The following is a 22,876-nucleotide window of genomic DNA, read 5'->3' on the forward strand; positions in this document are numbered from 1 at the left end:
AAATCAGACACCTCCAAAACCTTTTTATTTACCCATGTGCAGACATTTGTCACTGATCTGTTTCATGCCGTGTAACATTGCCACTAGATTGATAGTTTCACTTTCACAAAAACCACAGTGATTGATTTTATGCCTGAGATATGAGTGTGCAAACAGTGACATGTTTACATTGACAACAGTCGTGTAGTGAACATTTTGTTCTTCTCTAAGACTTATCCATGTCAGACTGGAGCATTCTTGCTCTGTGAGAGTGACACAGTGAGAACAGCACTGTACAGAGATCTCTGGAAGCTCCATGTTACATGACGTTACTTGATGTTACATGTTCATTCCATTGAGGTGCAGCTCTCAAAAAGGGCACAAACTGTGTAATGGAAATCCATTATTTTTGCAGAGTCCCAAATGAAGTCTATGTCCTAAACAAAATTTATCAATGTCACTTTATCTTTTCTAGCATCATGTCGCCTTCTTCACGCCGTGCAGATACTACACAACAAATGCATCCATAGACAGCTGTAATAAGGACGACCTCCTTGTGACAATACAATGTTGCAACAGGTTTTATATACATGCAGAAAAATGGTGCAATTACATCACAATATATCATGTGTGTGATGTGGTTGTCATTTTTCCATTTATTCACACAATATTGTGATACGTGCGAATATCATATGTGTATTATGAGGAAGGTTTTTTTTTTCTTCTCTTTGACTGGATTCCCTTCCAATTTTTGACGCAAAACAGGGCTGTCCAAAACACTGCCCTAAATGTCAGCCATGTAAGCTATAAGTGAGACCGGGATAATGAAAATGTTTTTTTCCACAATTGTCCTCCCTGTTATCAGTAATACATTGCAGTGCTGTTTCTGGGAAGACAAATGATGCCGCAGCTATAATATTGTATGGAGTTATTGCTTGTCCTTTAATGACCGGGCCCTCAAGTATTCTGATCCAAGAACATGAATGATGTTATCTTTTAGCCTGCACAATAAGAAAATCACTAGTAGAGCTCATATTCATGAAGCATGAAGACAGGGATGATATTCTAGCAGTGTCTTATAGACAAACACTTGTCCTGTAAAGCTTCCTCTAGGCCTCAGGAATGCTCGCGTTCTGACATGAGCTTTGGAGACTTCACTAATCATAACATTATGACATTTTCTGGATCTGGTTTTTGTTTAGCTGGAGGACTCAGTTCTTTACATCATAACTAGAGATGAGCGAACACTAAAATGTTCGAGGTTCGAAATTCGATTCGAACAGCCGCTCACTGTTCGAGTGTTCGAATGGGTTTCGAACCCCATTATAGTCTATGGGGAACATAAACTCGTTAAGGGGGAAACCCAAATTCGTGTCTGGAGGGTCACCAAGTCCACTATGACACCCCAGGAAATGATACCAACACCCTGGAATGACACTGGGACAGCAGGGGAAGCATGTCTGGGGGCATAAAAGTCACTTTATTTCATGGAAATCCCTGTCAGTTTGCGATTTTCGCAAGCTAACTTTTCCCCATAGAAATGCATTGGCCAGTGCTGATTGGCCAGAGTACGGAACTCGACCAATCAGCGCTGGCTCTGCTGGAGGAGGCGGAGTCTAAGATAGCTCCACACCAGTCTCCATTCAGGTCCGACCTTAGACTCCGCCTCCTCCGGCAGAGCCAGCGCTGATTGGCCGAAGGCTGGCCAATGCATTCCTATGCGAATGCAGACTTAGCAGTGCTGAGTCAGTTTTGCTCAACTACACATCTGATGCACACTCGGCACTGCTACATCAGATGTAGCAATCTGATGTAGCAGAGCCGAGGGTGCACTAGAACCCCTGTGCAAACTCAGTTCACGCTAATAGAATGCATTGGCCAGCGCTGATTGGCCAATGCATTCTATTAGCCCGATGAAGTAGAGCTGAATGTGTGTGCTAAGCACACACATTCAGCACTGCTTCATCAAGCCAATACAATGCATTAGCCAGTGCTGATTGGCCAGAGTACGGAATTCGGCCAATCAGCGCTGGCCAATGCATTCTATTAGCCCGATGAAGTAGAGCTGAATGTGTGTGCTAAGCACACACATTCAGCACTGCTTCATCAAGCCAATACAATGCATTAGCCAGTGCTGATTGGCCAGAGTACGGAATTCGGCCAATCAGCGCTGGCTCTGCTGGAGGAGGCGGAGTCTAAGGTCGCTCCACACCAGTCTCCATTCAGGTCCGACCTTAGACTCCGCCTCCTCCGGCAGAGCCAGCGCTGATTGGCCGAAGGCTGGCCAATGCATTCCTATGCGAATGCAGACTTAGCAGTGCTGAGTCAGTTTTGCTCAACTACACATCTGATGCACACTCGGCACTGCTACATCAGATGTAGCAATCTGATGTAGCAGAGCCGAGGGTGCACTAGAACCCCTGTGCAAACTCAGTTCACGCTAATAGAATGCATTGGCCAGCGCTGATTGGCCAATGCATTCTATTAGCCCGATGAAGTAGAGCTGAATGTGTGTGCTAAGCACACACATTCAGCACTGCTTCATCAAGCCAATACAATGCATTAGCCAGTGCTGATTGGCCAGAGTACGGAATTCGGCCAATCAGCGCTGGCCAATGCATTCTATTAGCCCGATGAAGTAGAGCTGAATGTGTGTGCTAAGCACACACATTCAGCACTGCTTCATCAAGCCAATACAATGCATTAGCCAGTGCTGATTGGCCAGAGTACGGAATTCGGCCAATCAGCGCTGGCTCTGCTGGAGGAGGCGGAGTCTAAGGTCGGACCTGAATGGAGACTGGTGTGGAGCGATCTTAGACTCCGCCTCCTCCAGCAGAGCCAGCGCTGATTGGCCGAATTCCGTACTCTGGCCAATCAGCACTGGCTAATGCATTGTATTGGCGTGATGAAGCAGTGCTGAATGTGTGTGCTTAGCACACACATTCAGCTCTACTTCATCGGGCTAATAGAATGCATTGGCCAGCGCTGATTGGCCGAATTCCGTACTCTGGCCAATCAGTGCTGGCCAATGCATTCTATTAGCTTGATGAAGCAGAGTGTGCACAAGGGTTCAAGCGCACCCTCGGCTCTGATGTAGCAGAGCCGAGGCTGCACAAGGGTTCAAGCGCACCCTCGGCTCTGATGTAGGAGAGCCGAGGGTGCACTTGAACCCTTGTGCAGCCTCGGCTCTGCTACATCAGAGCCGAGGGTGCGCTTGAACCCTTGTGCACACTCTGCTTCATCAAGCTAATAGAATGCATTGGCCAGCGCTGATTGGCCAATGTATTCTATTAGCCTGATGAAGTAGAGCTGAATGTGTGTGCTAAGCACACACATTCAGCTCTACTTCATCGGGCTAATAGAATGCATTGGCCAGCGCTGATTGGCCAGAGTACGGAACTCGACCAATCAGCGCTGGCTCTGCTGGAGGAGGCGGAGTCTAAGATCGCTCCACACCAGTCTCCATTCAGGTCCGACCTTAGACTCCGCCTCCTCCAGCAGAGCCAGCGCTGATTGGCCGAATTCCGTACTCTGGCCAATCAGCACTGGCTAATGCATTGTATTGGCGTGATGAAGCAGTGCTGAATGTGTGTGCTTAGCACACACATTCAGCTCTACTTCATCGGGCTAATAGAATGCATTGGCCAATCAGCGCTGGCCAATGCATTCTATTAGCGTGAACTGAGTTTGCACAGGGGTTCTAGTGCACCCTCGGCTCTGCTACATCAGATTGCTACATCTGATGTAGCAGTGCCGAGTGTGCATCAGATGTGTAGTTGAGCAAAACTGACTCAGCACTGCTAAGTCTCTGCATTCGCATAGGAATGCATTGGCCAGCCTTCGGCCAATCAGCGCTGGCTCTGCCGGAGGAGGCGGAGTCTAAGGTCGGACCTGAATGGAGACTGGTGTGGAGCGATCTTAGACTCCGCCTCCTCCAGCAGAGCCAGCGCTGATTGGTCGAGTTCCGTACTCTGGCCAATCAGCGCTGGCCAATGCATTCTATTAGCCCGATGAAGTAGAGCTGAATGTGTGTGCTTAGCACACACATTCAGCTCTACTTCATAAGGCTAATAGAATACATTGGCCAATCAGCGCTGGCCAATGCATTCTATTAGCTTGATGAAGCAGAGTGTGCACAAGGGTTCAAGCGCACCCTCGGCTCTGATGTAGCAGAGCTGAGGGTGCACAAGGGTTCAAGTGCACCCTCGGCTCTCCTACATCAGAGCCGAGGGTGCGCTTGAACCCTTGTGCAGCCTCGGCTCTGCTACATCAGAGCCGAGGGTGCGCTTGAACCCTTGTGCACACTCTGCTTCATCAAGCTAATAGAATGCATTGGCCAGCACTGATTGGCCAGAGTACGGAATTCGGCCAATCAGCGCTGGCCAATGCATCCCTATGGGAAAAAGTTTATCTCACAAAAATCACAATTACACACCCGATAGAGCCCCAAAAAGTTATTTTTAATAACATTCCCCCCTAAATAAAGGTTATCCCTAGCTATCCCTGCCTGTACAGCTATCCCTGTCTCATAGTCACAAAGTTCACATTCTCATATGACCCGGATTTGAAATCCACTATTCGTCTAAAATGGAGGTCACCTGATTTCGGCAGCCAATGACTTTTTCCAATTTTTTTCAATGCCCCCAGTGTCGTAGTTCCTGTCCCACCTCCCCTGCGCTGTTATTGGTGCAAAAAAGGCGCCAGGGAAGGTGGGAGGGGAATCGAATTTTGGCGCACTTTACCACGTGGTGTTCGATTCGATTCGAACATGGCGAACACCCTGATATCCGATCGAACATGTGTTCGATAGAACACTGTTCGCTCATCTCTAATCATAACCCACCCCCAACAATTCAAGTTAAAGATAAAATAGTGATGTTTAAATGGAATTTGCTTCTCAAGATTTAAGCAAAGGTATTGTGGTAGAGTATAGATGGCATTTCCTGTTATATTAGAATGTAAACATACAGTATACACATACATATGATATATGCAGCCTCTCCGCTTTCCAAAAAGTGTATAGAAATGTTCACCTTACCATATGGCCTCAGTTAAGGGACTGAGAGATAGTAGACAGATCCTTTATGCAGTCAAGGATAGATCACTTATGCAGCGAGTAGGTAGATCACTTATGTGATTTAGGCTAAAGCCCCACGCAGCAAATTGCTGCAAAAAAAACGTGCTAGAAGGACAGTGGCAGAAAGGCATTGTGTTTTATTCTGCAGCATTTTTCACAGAAAGTCAGCAGCGTTTTCTGCAGACTTTCTACCTCTATTATACATATACGGAAAACACCAGCGTTTCTGTAGGTATAATTGACATGCTGCAATTTACAAAATTAGAGCATTTCCGTGGATGATTTTTTTCTGCAATGAGTGGATGGGATTTGCCAAAATGCTGCGTTTTGGCAAAGTGGGGTCCCGTCCTTAGTTCACGTCTCTGTTTGGTTTTCCACCTTTCTGTTCCATCTGTCGTTCTGTGATTTTGGATAGAACCTGTGACAGTATTCAGCAGTATATAGAGAAAGAAAAAAGGTCAGCTTACCTCATGCTGTTTCAAATAAGATAAAAGCCACAGACTGATGCAGAATGTGATCTCAATATGTATCCAGCAACAAGAGTGAGGTATGCCCTTGGTGCAGGATTCCAAGTTTTTCTTCATGCAGTCTGTGACACAGGGTCCTTTAGGCGAATGTGAAAATAACCACTGAAATAAAAGAATGACCATATTATACTGTACATGCCTGTGTTGAGTGCTCAAGATTTGGAGCTGGTTTTTATTGTTGTGGCTCACAGAAGTGACAGTCTCAAGAATGGGACCATTGTGTATGATGTCAATATTCCCTATATGGGCAGGGATTTGGAAGTTAAAGGGTTTATGTGAGAAATAATAACTTTCTGCGGTATACTCACTGCAGATTATAAGTACGGTTGGTAATATACATTCTGCTCCCTTGACATACTCATTCTTACACTTTCACAGTGCTGCACAGAGTAAGTCTTGTCTTTTTATCTACTCATCTGACACTCCATCTCTGGGTCACATGACCAAATCCACCCTACTCTGAGGAGTAGAGCAGGGTCAGTTACAAGGCTCAGTGTTGGGATGTATATTACTAAGTGTGCTTGTATTGTGCAGTGAATACGATGCTGAGTTATTCCCCACATAACTGCTTTATGGCTAAGGCCCCACGTAATGGGCGAAAGCCAAAAAGTAGAAATGCATCAAGACTTTTTCTGCAGCGCTTTTCAAAGAAAGTCTGCAAAGTTTTTTCCTCTGTGGACTTTCTACTTCTATTATATCTGTACAGATCACACCCGTAGGTACAATTGACATGCTGCAATTTACAAAAATGCAAGCGTTTTTTAAATGAATTGTTTTTGCCATGTGTAGATTGATTTAGTGAGAATCCCATCCAATTAGCAGGTACTGTAAAACGCTCTGGTTTTTGCCGCAATATCTCCGTCGCAGCCAAATCGTGATATTAATGCTATGTGGCGCCCCAGCCTAAGGCCCCATGTTGCGGAAACGTAGCTTTTTTTGTTGCAGATTTTGTTGCAGTTTTATGAGCCAAAGCCAGGAGTGGATTGACCAGAAGGGAGAAGTATAAGAACTTCTTATATATTTCCCATTCCTTTGTAGCCATTATTGGCTTTGGCTCAAAAAAAATGCAGTAAAATCTGCAACAAAAAAAAGCTGTGTTTCCACATGTGGGGCCTTAGCCTAAAATGGGTTTTATGGGCCTATGATATTGAGCACCACTTCCTTTTCTCAGTCCAGTGTCATAGCGTCCATTGGTCACATGCACATTCTGCAGTGCAGTCTCCTTCAGATGAATGGAGCTGAGCTGCAGTACCAGTCACAGCCACTATACAATGTATGGAGCTGTTCTTGGTAAGTAGTGAAGAGACTGCAGAAATCATCTCCCTAGAAATACCTTTTAAATTTAGACCTTATAAATTAACCATGTTAATTAGTTTTTGGCCCACTCAAAAAACTATTAGGTTATAAAATGGCTGATATATACCCAAACAGAGTGGTCCAGATTTATAAGGTGGATACACCTCGAGTGGCCAAAAACAGCACATTACTTGGTGTAATTGTGGCGCCTATTATCTTCTGTGCCTCACTCATCACTTTTTTTTAGACGTAGGGCAGAGCAGGAAGGGAATCTGGAGCTATTCACAGACTTATGTCAGAGTCAAAGTCAGAGTGAATATACTGGGTCACTTTCAAGTCCCTGTGACAGGCTCCACACACAGGAGCCAGATAAATAAAACAAGTGGTTCAACTAATTGTGGAGTTTCCAAATGTCTCTGTCTAAGCCTGGCAAATTATTGCTTTAGGGCTTGAAGTTTTTTTTAATTACTATTATTGTAGTTTTTGTTTCCACATACTTCAACTTATTTAAAAGGTGTGTAGGTGGAAGGTAAGATGAGCAGGCAGGGATGTGACGATAAGAGAAAACAAGCTGGATTTTTATTATCTCGTGGTAAACCTCATAGTGATTCTATTGACTCTTACTGTGTTCACTGTAGCACCAGTATTAGGGTTCATGGATGTCATCATGTTTTTTTCGTTGTTTCTCACAGACACATTGTCTGAGAAAGTCACACTTTTGTGAAACATTTGAATAAACTGAAGGCAGGGATCCCAAATGACATATATTTCACTGTATGAAACTTAACAGCACTTCCCTGTGGCCAAAATACTATGCTAGCATTCACTGATCTTTCATGTACTATTTGTATGTATTTTCCCTACATACGTACTATTATTATCATTAGTGGTATCCTTTGTGTTGTGTGAGATGCCTCTAGTGGTCTAAGTATGAAAGGTGTAATTGCTCCAAAGCTCCCCGAAGCTTAATGCTTTCTCTACTATACCTATTTGTAAAGAGGTACAGAAATCTCCAAGAACGATCTGTCCGAAGGTTTGGATTTGAGAGTAAACTTAATTTCATTTATTTCTTCTTTTCTACGTCATTTGTAAGTGCGACTGTGGTATGTAACCTTGGGGTCAAAATATTTTTTTGCATTATGCACTTTGTTGTTAATGGTCTTATTTTTATAAGTTTGTTGGTTTTTGTACATCTAATGTTTATTTACTGTCAATTCTGTTTAATATCTGTGCATTATTGTATTATAAATTTTTAGTATTTACATATTGTATATGTTGTGGTTTTAATAGATTGAAATGAAATTGCGATATAGTTATAGTATTTATTTTATTTAATACACAATTTTGTAGTTCATCTAGTTCATAGGAATACCACCCGGTATTGTCTATACATTACATCCAACATCCATATAGGTTGGGGATTTGATACGAGTGGCCACCTTGTCAGTGATAATGAGTCATTCAGTGCTGAGTAATAAAGTATAACATATGTCCATGTAAAAGTAAGTAGTAAATAAGTATTTCCAAGATGCAACAATACAGATCATAAAATCACAAAAAGCAGAAAAAAACTCTCATCACAAATAGACAAAAACACCATTTTATAGACCCAACGTACTGTCCAATATGTGTTATTAAAGTTAAAAAATTCATTGAACTGCAGGTAACCCCAATATCTAAGGGCAGTTTACAGATATGATATCTCTCATCCTATGAGTTATTTTCCAGAGGGAAATTTATATTGGACCAGAAAATCTTTAAATCTATTTCCAGCTTTTGTGGATATGGAGAACTCAAAAACATTTGTCTGAACTAGTTCGGAGAAATTAAGAATTATGTAAAAAGCGATAACAAAATTATTTGGAAGTCCTTTGTTTTATGACTAAATTGGATTAATAAGGAATATAAGAGATTTATCCTGAAACGCTCCCCATGCTGTAAATTGCACGTTCAGGCTGGTGTTTTGTGTGACGTACTTAAGGCCACACTCCCATCTGAGGGCTTGGAGTCCTAGTACAGCCTCTGTCTGTGTTATGTGCGGGAGGAAGCTTGGCTAGTGGCTGAAAGGATGCTGAGTCACTTGCTGGCTGGCAGTGACAGCTTCGATAGAAAGTCACACTGGGGGGCCCACTCAAGGGCAATAGTACAGATATACTATGCAAAATGTCCTCATTCTAAAACCTCCTGAACACGTGGCCTAATTCTGTCTCAGTACATGTATATTACGTGGGGTGCTAATTTGCCTCATATTTCTTGACTCGTGTAGGTATCATAGATATTTGGGTTATTTCATTAGGGTTACTATAGGTTGTATTTTCATGGTCTGGGTTTCTAATGCAATTAAAAAAAAAAAAAAAAAAGCACCATCTGTCATTTATAGTTTATCTTCTCTTATGATCCACACCTGCTTTTGACTTCCAAAACCACATCAAAACTTGAATGTGGAAACACACCCCAATGTACTGTACATTGACGTCAAAGCATTTAAAGGGGTTATCTGGAGAAATAAAATCAGATTCTCTTTTTCTGGAAACGAGACTTCTAGAATTCCGATACTGGTTCATGTGTCTAGGAGTTTTCTCCAACAAGTCACTGCTTTGTATAATAGCTAAATAGCCCTCTTCTCTGTACACAGAGAAGATGGCTGGGCAGTCTGTCAAATATGTCACAGACTAGAGAGAAAGAAGTGTGATATGGAACTAAGCCCAAAGTTAAGCTTCCTGGAAAACTGCTTCAGGCTAAGCCCTATGTTGTGGAAATGTAACTTTTTTTTGGTGAAGATTTTGCTGTTTTTTTTTTTTTTTAACCAAAGCCTGGAGTGGATTAAGCAGAAGATAGAAGTATCAGTACTTCCTATATATTTCCTATTCACTTTGTAGCCATTCTTGGCTTTAAAGAAAAAATGCAACAAAACCCGCAACAGAAAAAGCTGCGTTTATGCAATGTGAGGCCTCAGCCTTAAATGGAATTCACTTTAGGTGGATATGGATAACAAAATATTCTCTTCTGTTCCTATGACCCTTTGTTTGGATCAGCTTCTCAGTCAAGTCAAGCATAATTTGCCTACTCCAGGTGGTGATACAGTTACTTAGTCCATGAGAAAGGGGTTACCGAAGCTTGTGAACTCCAGTGATGACACCTGTCCTACATACAGGCCTTCATTGCTATACCTCAGAAGCCTCGTAACTTTTTCAGGTACTCTATGATCTTATGTAAGTAAAAAAATCTTTACATATGTTAAAATCATGCCAAATAGGTTATATTCCACTGCTCTACCCATGTTGAGGTGTTCTTTTAACCAGGGCTGTGGAATCAGTAGGCCAAACCACCAACTCCAACCTCTCTATTTTCCCACAGCGCTACTCCAACTCCAACTTCAAGTCTTGTTCCTTGTGACTGACTTTGTATGAAAGTAAATATGCAGCAATCTAAGCATCTAATACATTACACAATATTGATACTTGGTTAATATAATTTAAAATAATTCATTTTAAAGTTAGTAACTTTTTTTTTTTTTACCCCTGTCTCAAACACCATCCAAAATTGGCCCTACTTCACAACTCTGACTTTACAGCCCTGATTTTAATGTCTATGGAACAAAGGATGAAAAAGTTCCTTCAGATTCAACAAGTGTCCAGGTAGCCTGGAATTGATTTGATGTCTGACACTTAATAATGGCTGGATGGGTGAGAAATACTGAAATGACCACAATTTCCATTGAAAAGTGGTCTTCTATAGAGGCCTTATCAAAGAAGATAGTCAGTATGTATGATATATAGCAGAACAATATTGATCACATGATTCGAGTCTCAGTAAGGATCTGCGAAGATAATGAGAAATGGATACACTGAGCAACCGACTTCTGTCTGCTCCAACAGTTCTTTCAGAGTGTTATGACAGTAAAAAACGGAGTACTGATGGAACCCGACACCCACACCGGGTAGTTAACCAGAGATATACGACCAGAATTTGGGAATGATACTGCGCTGACTCCACAAGCGTTTGATAAAAATAACGCCGTGTGTTGGAATCCAATAAAGTGCGTTATTTTTATCAAACGCTTGTGGAGTCAGCGCAGTGTCATTCCCGAATTCTGGTCGTATATCTCTCAATAAGGATTTGGAGACCTTGGAGAGGGTTTACTGTAAATATATGATGCCACTCTCTCTATTAGATTAAGTGTGTTAGCTTTTCTATCACTAGTTCAGATAACCAGTACCAAGATGATATATGCATGCTTTGGTGGCTTCAGTTATGAAGTACTAAAGCCAAGGTGTTTTTTTTTTTCTTATTTATGGCACTTTTTTTTTTGGTCAAAATGCTGTCTGGTAATGAGTACACAATTCACATCCCAGTTGAGGCAGAAGGCTATTTTTAGCCAGTTCAGATTAATAGCAGCAACATGTGATAATAGTTTAGTCATTGGATATTGATATTGATATGAATATCAGCATTAAAGCTTAGACAAGATGGGGAGAGAATCTTGTTATAGGTATTTTTTCCATTTGATATGGTTACATCACCAATTGTATCAATGTGTTTGGTAGAAGGTTAGACATCAGTCTTAGGGCTAGTTCACACGTGAACTGCCCGCGCGGGTTTTGACACAGAGAGAGACGCGGCGAGCCGCGTCTCTCTCTTGTCAAAACCCGCCCGCCGCGACCATCGCGGTCGCGGCTTTCACCTCCGCTGTCGGCTCAAATGAATGAGCCAACATGGAGGGTGCTGCAGCCGGGCGGAAGCCATGCGGCGCAGCCCGCGCGGCTTCCGCCTGAAGAAAGAGCATGTCACTTCTTTTCTCTGCTAGCAGCAGCCCGCCGCTAGCGGAGAAAAGAAGCCCGGCGGTCTCCATAGACCACCATTATAAGGGGAGGTTTTGGACGCGAAATCCGCTGTCAAAAACCTCCCCTTATACTCACGTGTGAACTAGCCCTTAGTTTTTATTGTTTGCACCATGAACATCTATGCTTGTGTCCAGCTTTGACCACACTAAGGCGCACTTCTCATTTTCAAGGGCACTTACAGAGAACAGTGTGTGGGTGTAAAATGAATATGTTAGATCTCTACAATACTTCTATTTGCATCGGAAATGTCATGTTTCTTGAAATAATTAAGATTGCAATCATTTGACCAGTAATCTTACACTACTTACCATCATTTTAGCAATGATATGCTGACAGAGAATGTTGTATATTGCATGTACAATTGTTGAATAATAGTGATGAAGAAAAATGTATAATGTTTTACCCGGCTTCGTGGTTGGAAAAGACAACAGACATGAATGACATATCCATGTGATATGGACACTGACAGCAAAGGGCCCCTGTGCATGATGTGTATCTGTGCCCCCCATGCATACTTGAATATACACATTAGACTCTGTTCACATCTACATTGTAGATTCTATCAGAAATTCTTTAATAAAATTATGCAACATGCTGCACAATTTTATTAAAATGATACTTTAAAGGGGTTTTCCCATCTCCTTGGTTCTGTAGTCTGCCTGCAGTCTCTTCTTCTCACTTCTTGTATCTCCCTTCCCCTTCTGAACGGGCTTGAGAAGGATCACAATCCTTAGGCAGATCAGATAATATGCACATGCTTGTACAGAATGGACTCAGTGTTATCTGTGTATTTACATAGAGAGATAACTGCAATTAGCTGAACGATTGTCCTGCCGGCAAAACAGTGAGTGAGTGACATCACTTGTGTTATAGGTCTGTGGTTATAGCAACGCTGTGTAAATAATGGGAGGAATAAGATCACATAGCAGGCAAACAAAGCAGAATTTCTAAAGCAATATATTTAGGAAAAGTCTTGAATTTACATAAGGTACCAGTATAGATAGGGTGCTTGAGATGGGACAACCCCTTTAATGGAATTCAGTATGGATATCAATTTCATTGCTTCATGCCTATGATAGTGCAGAAAAAGGTCATTGATTAAGGCTAGGTTCACATCACGCTTTCACTATACAGCTCATGCGTCCGTTTAGATTTTTTGAAAAAATGCATATGGAGAAAAACATATGCAAAACACATCTGTATTACATAGTATTCAAAATGTATACGTCTCTGTAGGTTTTTTTTGTAGGACAGGAAAACTTGTCAGTCCACTTTTCCTGCCCTGCATAAATATGGACAGAAACTTAACCTTATTTTTTTTTTTTTAACTTTAAAGTCTATGTAGAATGGATGACCTTTCCAGGACATCAGTATGCATCCTTTTTTTACCAAACACTTTTGTTTTTCAAACAAATTCATGAGCAGTATAGGAAAAACATGATGTGAGCATATCCTTACTCCAAAGTAAACACAGATTTACACATCTATATACATATTACACACATAAAATTATATAAATAGAAAATATAAACATTAGAGATGAGCGAACAGTAAAATGTTCGAGGTTCGATATTCGTTTCGAGTAGCCCTTCAATATTCGACTACTCGAATCGAATATCGAACCCTATTATAGTCTATGGGGGGAAAATGCTCGTTTCAGGGGTAGGCAACGTTCGATCAAATTATACTTACCAAGTCCACGAGTGAGGGTCGGGCTGGATCCTCCGAGAAGTATAAAGATTACTCATGTATACACAAGTTATATAAGTTATTTCCAGCAGGGCCCCTGTCCTCCGTGAGCCCCAGTACAACTAAACAAGTTACACATACAATTTGACCACACCTGCCAGAACAATCTAATGCAGTGGTTATCAACCTGTAGCACATATACTCAAGGGGTTAGACATCTTGGCTAAGAACCAATGTTTTATATTACATGCCACACTGCATGCAGGTCTCCCTTGCCCAGGACGCCCATTAATAAGGAGACGAGTTTCTCCGAAACGCGCCAGCCAGACACTTTATATGCACGATAGGGGTTATATTTTTTGCATACAGCATCCCCTGTTTTTATTGTAATATGTTTTTTTTTATTAAAAGTTAAGTTTTATTGAATGCGTTTGATTGCTGGACATCATCCTTTCTACCATTTAGACTGTACGTCCAGTTTAAGTATTTTCAAATGGGCTGTTCTGAAGTCAAGGGCTGAGTGATGACAAGTGCACAATACTGGATGTACAAACTACATTATCTAGAGAATCTATCATTCTTTTGGTTTCCTCACTTTATTGGAGTGACAGTAGCCCATGATGTGGTATAATGATAGTTTTAGTCATTGTTATGTCATAGGAGTCCAGAGTACCACGGACTGTAATATGGGTACTGGTTAAGTTTCTAGAGCACTGTTCACACATTAACTCAGGGTAATGAATATAGAAGACAGCACTTACCAAACATTAAAGGGGAAAAAGAAAATCTATTTTCGAGAATGGTTGCTAATCTCAATACCTAATTTAATGCATATAACATAACCACTATTGTGCCGTGTGGTCTCCTCTTTTACAGTCTCCACTTCCTCTTGTGAATTACATTTTATCTGGCATCTCTCTTAGACTAGTTCCTAAACTATTATCTAGACTTATTACTTGAATTATTGTGAAAAAGTGACAAAATATATCCTGATGAAACTTTTCTGTGCATTTGGTGATTTTTATTCATCCTTATGATCTCCGGAGCATAGTGTAAATTCTATCCATTCAGTTTATTTCCAGTGCTTGCATTAAAGATACATTAAAGGGGCTCTATCACTAGATTTTCGGGTTTTTAGCTAAAGATATGCCTGAATAGCCTTTAAAAAGACTATTCAGGTGCTGCTAATCGTTTGTAGAAAGACCCCCACCCCCCGTTTTTGTTAATTACCATGGAAATCGATATGCAAATCAGCTCCACCGTGCACAGTGGGCATTCTGTGCACACTTTGCGTCATACCTTCTGGACGCTCACTGCTACCTCCAAGACCTCTGCTGCTCATGTTCCAGCACCAGCTTGCAATGTTCTCTACGGGAAAATGGCGCTGGAACGATGTGTTACTGCGCACGAGTGTGATTTCAATACAAACCGCCGACGATGGAGGCAGTGAATAAGCAGGCAGAGGAGGGCTTGGAGGCAGTGGTGGGCGTCCAGAAAGTATGATGCAAGGGGGTGCACTGAACGCCCACCGTGCAGTGTGGAGCTGATTTGCATATTGATTTCCACGGTAATTAAGAAAAACAGGGGGTCTTTCTACAAACGATTAGCAGCACCTGAATAGCCTTTTTAGCGCATCAGCTTTCCCGATCTGTACCCCGGGTAAAGCGCCTTCGGTCCCGGTACTGTAGCGCTTTACAGTCAGAAGGGCGTCAGTTTGGAACATCCTTCTCCACAGCAACGCCTATCGCGCTGTACTGTGTGAGCGCGGAGGAACACCCCCTCCCCTCCTGATAATACTCGTCTATGGACGAACACTGTGAGAAGAGGGAGGGGGCGTTCCTCCCCACTCACACTGTACAGTGCTATAGGCGCTGCTGTGGAGAAGGACATTCCTGACAGACTGTCAGAAACGCCCTTCTGACTGTAAAGCGCTACAGTACCGGGACCAATAGCGCTTTACCCGGGGCACAGATCGGGAAAGCCGATAGTACGCTGAATTCAGCACACTGTTGGCTTTCCAGCAGTATATAGAACTGCCTGTGCCCAATCTGGTGAAAGGTCCTCTTTAAAAGTTACCATCAAACTAACGCCCATTTGCTCTGGTTGATGCAATATTGATGAAATTGTCTCATACATGTTGTATATATTGGGCATAAATCTAATAATTTTGTGTTTTTCATTTCTTGTGTGACACGTGTTTTCTGTTAGGAGGCATCTTGTATATTCCTATAGTGCTAAAACAGAAATTAGTCTTTAACTAAGACTGTGTTCTCACTATACTTCAGTTGTTTCTCAGGCATATATGCCAACAAGCCCATACATGTTATCCAAATGTATGTATGTTGTAACCGTATTGAAAAGAGTTGTCATTTGTGTCATTGATCACAATCATCACAACTGCAATTACAAGCTGTACTGCGGGTTGATCTAATCTCTACAACTGAACCAAGAGGAGATATATGCACCTGGACATGTAGATGGTTGCATACATCTAGCCCATACATTCAGCAGCACTCTTTAATAGTGTGCTCTGAACATATGTCCTAGGCACAGTGTTATCCAAGGCATGAAGACAAATGCAAGGGATATAATGCTGGCAGTCCAGGTCATTAGATCTGCATGGCCAGTGGCTCCCAGTTACTTTTTGAGGCTGGAGCACCATTTTATTCTGGATTTACACAAATTGTTATTGCTATGTTTTTGCACTAAAGTCAAGAATGGATCTAAAAGCACAAACGAAAAATGTGTCCATTGGTAGATATTGATCCTTATCAATATCTATCACAGGTTTGCTTGGCAATTAGCCTTGGAAACTTTTGGGCAGAATACGTTGTAAGATCGAACAGAATATTTCTTTTTATAACATCCTGAAAAAAGAAGTATTTGTCCCTGCCTACCTTTGAAAACAATGGAAGGTGGATTCCAACTGGAATTCGGAGCTGACTTTGAGATAAGAGATAAGATAAGATAATCCTTTAATAGTCCCACCTTGGGGAAATTTCAGAATCCACCTGAAAATCTGCTGAAAATTCCTTCATATTAGTTGTTTTATTTTGTAAAAGTGTTAAAATAAAAATGCACGTATATATGGTATCATTACAAATGTAATAACCCAAAGAATAAGGTTAACTTGTTTTTAAAAGATAACATTTAAATGATGTGGTTAACACCATATAAAATGCATACAAAACAACTCAAAAAACGACAAAGTAGATACTTTTCATCAACTCCTGATAAGTCCCATGTATGCCAAAATGGTACTGTATGGGCAACATCCAGTCAGTTTAACTTAGGTCCACATTTAAGACCCTATTTGCATCTGCGTTCGGGTCTCCGTTAGGGAAGTCCGCTTGGGGACCCCTCAAACAGAAACCTATATGCATTAAAAAGTGGTTACTTGGGAAACCCACGGACCCATAGACTATCATGGGGTCCGTGTGGTTTCTGTACAAAACATGCGGAGAGAAAAGTCCTGCAAGCAGCACTTTTCTCTCTGCACATCTCATGCGGAAACCACACAGACCTCATTATAGTCTCTAATGGGACCTGGACTGGTAACAGTTGACCGGTTTGGTCAGGGATTATGAAACAATGGACTATAGAGTCAGGCAGAACACATGGTGTGAATACAGACTAAAATCAGAGAAGATAGTTACAAACACATAGTGAAAACAGAGAGGTTTTCAGGACTGGTAACTGCAGTAGTAAGTCAGGAACAGGCCAGAACATCAGATAGAAACATAACAAGCAAAGCAGACTTTTTACACACAGGAATACAGGGATTGGTAGAAGGAAGTTTATCAGGTAAGCACGCTTATTCTTAAAGAAACAGAAGCACACACAGAGGTAACCAGGTGGCTAAGACTACCGTGAAAAGTAGTACAGAAGCAAGTGCAGAGCATCAACGTAACAGGTGCCAATGAAAGTATATCTCTTCTAACAGAAAAAAAAGATGGCTATTAAAAGGCAGTAACACAAAAAAAAAAAAAAAATGTAAAGGTAAAATGTTAACTACACTGCAAGATAAATGGAACAAATTTGAAGTCACCAAAAAAAAAATGGTGGACTTGCCGTGTTTTTTTTCCCATCCTCCAACTGGCATGGATAACCTCCTCACCTCCATCAAGCATATTCAATTGCCACTACTTCATTACAGAGCACATTCCAGTGATATACAATTTACTTGTGTCATATTTGTCACTTATGTTGATTTTGAAAACAATATTGAAGTTTTATGCAAATGAGGCAGTGGATGCACTGTGGGTGGGTCTTCAGCTCTGGGAGTACTGCTGTTGTTGCTAGGTATTATGGGTAGGAAGTGGGAAGATCAACTCCTACTACAAGGAATGGAGGAGGCAAGTACAGTGCTACAGGGAGCTTTCAGCCCTCTGCTAGTGCACCAACTGCCTCATTTGCATAAAACTTTTAACTTGTTTTTCTCCAAATCTAGAAAACTGACATATAAAAAAAAATGTCTTATTTATAACAGTAGTGTGCTCTGTAATATGGTGTTCACAGTTTAATATATTTGTTGGAGGTTGTAGACTCTCTTTAATCAATAAGTTTTTTATACCCTAAAGTGGGGCCATTTAAAAATACAACTTGCCCTACAAAAATCAACTGCTCATGCTACTATATCAGTGAAATTTTTTTTTTCAAGTTATGGGTCTTGGAATGCAATGGTAATGAATAAAAAAAAATGTTTGTTCCTAAATAGGTTAAAATTAAAACTTGATTGAAACAGATCATTATTGGTTTTTATTTTGGTGTACACTGTACATTCATGTTACATACTGCAGACAGGGCTGAAAAGGGAGGCTTATGCTACATCCAGGCCCAGGGTAGTGAGGACAAGAGAACATGGCTGATCTCTTGGGACACAGATAGGAGACAGCTTTAAATAATTCAGCTTTAATTGCAACATGCTAAAATAGCATAAACGGAAAGGAGGAGATTAAGTGAGGATTTGCTCCGATATTGTTTATTTTTTGTGAATTTTCTATGTTTAGTGGGTTGACTTTTGACAATAAATTGTTCAGTCTTATTGTTTGAGCCTTTGCTAAACTTGAGAGTAGGAAGATCCTGTTTTCTGTTCCCAGTAGTGGGGCGGCCACACATACAGTGTTAATTGAACTGAATGGGGGTTATTGATGCCTTCAAGTGAGAGCATTTGGAGTTTGTATAAATTACAGTCCTTTAAAAAAGATCTTTCACCACCTCTGCCAAGTCCAGCTCTTTGCATGATTTCATAGCTGCTGCTCTACTGGTTCCAGAACAGCTTCTTCTAATACTGAGCAACTGATGTTCTTAGTTTTGGTGCCTCTTATGCTATTGAGGCTCTGTACGGTCAGGAGCAGACAATGGGTATGATCCTTGGCACTACCCACCTTTCATTGGAGCTCTGAATCACACCCCTTTCTCCTCTTGCCTGCCAAAAAAATCCAACTGCGACAGAATTAGTGGAGCAACATCTATTAATAGATGCCAAGAACTAGATATGGCGGAGGTGGTGAAAGGTCCCCTTGTGCATCTTCCTCTCCACTGGAGAAAGGACCCTAGACCCTCTCACATGTAACTTTTACACTATGCCTTTTTGTTATATGAATACTTATTTGTACTGTATGATATTTCACAGGCTGAAAAATAAAGGTGCTATTGCACAAAGGAGTAATAGCATGTGTGAATGTTATACACTTTCTGGAGGAGTGGCATTTCTCATACTAGAACTCAAGAATGCATTTATCGAGTTAGGGTACATTCACATGGTGGAAATGGAAGAGGAATTTGAGACAGACTTCCACCCCAAATTCCTCTTTCAGTTCTTCTGCTCCTCTGGCTCTGAAGCAGTGTGAACATACCCTATTATATATATATTTGTATATATTAATGTAGCTTTACTTGCCACGCTATCTTATAATTTAAGGTGAGTGAATTACTTTCTGTCATAGACTATGTTCTTGCTTTCAAGTTTTTACCTTTTTCTGGATGACAAGGTCTCATGTCAAACTATAACCTGATTGAAATAATCCCTCCAGAGCTGTGATCCAGAGGTACAAGCTTGTTAGCTTCATGTTAGTGTTTTAACCGAGTGTGCACTTCATAGCTTCCTCTTAGCAAGCAAGAATTGGTAGTGGAAAGCCCCTCATTTAATGTTTCCTTTTTCTGCTTTCGTAGCATACCACAACTGCTTCAGTCACTGCAATGAATGGGGACACTATTCAACCTGAAAGTTCCTCCGTCCCTCAGGGCTGGAATGAGTTCTGTAAGCTTCATGCCATCTCCACTGCGAGAGAGTTGGCAAAGCAGTATTGGTTGTTTGCTAACCAGAATCCACACCATGACATCCTGGCCGCAGAGAACTTCTCCATGCAGTTCACGGATCTTTTCCAACAATATTTCAGGAACGAGGTGAGGGAAAGTTGGGGCATGGACCAATACAGATTCTTTCCCTTCAGTAGAGTAAAAGATTATAGAGAGACAGGTGGCAGGACATCAGAGGAACCTCCTAGTACGGTTGCAGCAAAAGTGGAGGTGGACTTGACAGCTCGCCATGAACACAATGAGCAGACAGCTAATGACTCAACTGTCCAAGAAGTGCCTAAAGCATGGAGCTCTGAGGAGCTTCAAGGCAACATCGCTCCCCCACCCCCAAGACAATTCATTCGATTCTCTTTCAGTGATATCAGAAGGAGTATTCGAAATATATTCCGAAGAAAATCTGCAGACTCCTCGGAAGCCAGGGACATTGACGCAGATTTGGCACAGTCACCTACCTGGCATAAAAGGATTTTACAATGGAGTTTAAAAAGGGAGCCAGTTGTTGAAATCCGAAAGGAAGGACATATGAACTACAGCATGGTAGATGAGACAAGTATGGACAGCGGGACTCTATGGCAGAGGTGTCGGTTGGTTTTACGGAAAGCAAGCCCTTTGGAAAATGAGGAATACCTATTAGAATTATTTGATCCACCCAAGGTAAGTGGAAGCTTCTTTATAAAATAACTATGCTCATGTGGCAAAATCATTTCTTTGCTGCGGTAGAAAAAAGAAATATTTGAAGGGATAATGGAAATCTTTTATGTTGGTTACAAATTTTTGTTTAATTTAAAAGTGAGGCAAAATATATTCATATCTCAAAAAACTTATCAGATCAGAAATATTGCTTTTGTGGCCTGTTGATTACATGACTACAACTGTTACTGTAGGAACCTATTTCGTATAAACAAAGGTCATATAAAAATGTTGCAACTTTTTGGAAATTTTTATACTTTTAGCCAGTTTGTTGTTAAAAGGGTTTTATCGCTAAAACCTCCTATCCACAGGAAGCCCAGAAACCCCATAGTAGTGAATAGAGTGCTGTCCATGGGACACGCTTGAGCTTCATTCACATGTAGAAGGCATGGGGGTCTTTAATGATAAAACTCCTTTAAGTCAGGTTGGAAATATTAAGCAATTTTTTGCAGTTGGGTGAAGTCTGGTTCTAAGTTTAGTGAGGGCTAGTATTTGGGTAGAGTCAAAGTTAAGTGATGGCATTTCTTTAAGGGGGGTAGAGTGGTTCTAATAGTTCAGTTAGGTATGCTATATCTGTGAATGTAAATACTCGCTATTTTCTAGAAACGTTTTATATTACTTTATTTAAATTATGATTTATTGGAAGATTTTATTAGATATTTGTTGTGATTTCATGTACACTGGTCTCAATTATCTGGTTTTCAAGGTACGCAGAGACTTTAGATCACTGTTGCTATATCCATCAATTTTTTATATGTTTGATGTGACTTTTAGATATGAAATGCCCAATTATTTTGTGGGTATTGTGTTCTTGGTTGCTTTGATTCCTGCAGTGTAATTCAGAGCCATTGCTACTGCCTTCTAGAAAATCAAACACCGTCTGTAAAAATTGTTAGATGGTTGGATTGTCCGAATTCACCTAGCATCTATATTGTCTTACCTTAATGGGAGCCTATCAGTGTTCCTGATATGTATCTTAGCATTGTATTCCCTATAATTTGATAATTCTAGATTCATCTTTGTTTAGACGTCTGTGTTGTAAATTTCCTCTGTTACATTTCCTACAAATGTCTGAATACATTGACAATTAGGTATTACCTGGAGGTGGTGTGGCCATACTCTCATACTGTCCAGTCAGTGCTGACATTATCAGACTGTGTAGGATATTAAGGACAGAGGGGATGGTCCAACACCCAGTTGTCAATGTGTTCATGAAGAAGGAATATAAGAGAAATGGCACATCAAAGAACTCAAAATGAATTAACATGGTTATATTATCGGTATTTTCTATGCTGGAGGGTTTTTCCATCTCAGACACTTATGACATATCTGCAGGATAAATGCAGATACCATATTTCCCTCCATTCACTTCTCAGGGGCCTGAAAGCAGTCACACATGCATATTTGGCTTGGGGTATACCTGTGGATAATTCAGAAATGTTTTTAAGATGTTTGTCCCATTTGGTCAACTTCTATATGAAGTGTTGATATGATGGAGTATCATAGCTGGTAGAGTATCACCCACCCGATGAAATCTCCAGCGAGCAGGGGAAGTTGTGGTGGGTTGGCAATAGACACAATAACACACAACTAGCAATGCAATTAGAAAATATTTGTCCTGCTATACTATATTGTAAATTGGGTTATTTATTCAGTTATTAGACTTTAAGATTTCATTCCCTGTGCTGGGAATATGGATACCAAAGGGAATAGCTTCTTTCGATGATATCTCTATTACATGAAGTCTAGTACCTAATGAGGGCCTCAAAGGTAAATTTCCTATGAAGCCATGAATTTATATATCATATGTACCAATGTGAAGTGTAATCAATAAATATACAGTATTTTAATAGATACAATTCTCAAAATGTATTCTTATTTAAGAGGAAATGTAACTTATGCTAGAAGAGTATCATTGATATACAAAGAGGTGATTAATGCTCAGGTAAACTGAAGTACATGCAAGATGGGGAGGAAGATCTCAGGGGCTCTCTCAGGGGCTTGGCAAGTAGTGAAGATGCTGCAGCACTCACCTAAACGCTCTGGACTCTTCAAACAGTTGATCCATGGGGAGTCCTGCGTATCGAACCCCCAATCTTTATCTTATGATCTATTTTAAGGATAGGGTAGGTAAGGCTAGATCACTGGCTATTTAAGGACAACCAGATTATAAGAATCTTCTACTACCAAAGATAGAAAATTTGGTCAGTGATGCTTTTTGTTGTTTTTACAGTATATAGATTACAATAAAATTATAGTAGGGGGCAAGGGGAGGTAATCTTGTATGACTCTTTTTTCTTTTTTTTTCCTTTCTTCTTTCTGTAGTTTCTTTGTTTTATGTTTTGTTAGCTTTTTCTTGTTTGCTGTGTGTTGCTTTCTTTTACCTTTGTAAGGCTGTATATGACGGTGTTTTTACACAATGTTTATAGAGGATAGTATTTGTATGTTTTCAA

At 40.9% G+C, this 22,876-nt stretch overlaps 1 protein-coding gene across 1 annotated transcript in view; it reads left to right on the forward strand.

Annotated features, from left to right (window-relative positions):
- Positions 1–22,876, forward strand: part of SH2B3 (SH2B adaptor protein 3) — a 135,952-nt gene that overhangs the window by 10,859 nt on the left and 102,217 nt on the right. Inside the window, exon 2 of the mRNA XM_075273517.1 lies at positions 19,587–20,387. Coding sequence (XP_075129618.1) covers positions 19,614–20,387 — 774 coding nt within the window. The 5' untranslated portion in view covers positions 19,587–19,613. The remainder of the gene's footprint in view (positions 1–19,586; positions 20,388–22,876) is intronic.

Source organism: Leptodactylus fuscus, chromosome 1 (genome assembly GCF_031893055.1).
Source record: "Leptodactylus fuscus isolate aLepFus1 chromosome 1, aLepFus1.hap2, whole genome shotgun sequence".
NCBI lineage: Eukaryota > Metazoa > Chordata > Amphibia > Anura > Leptodactylidae > Leptodactylus > Leptodactylus fuscus.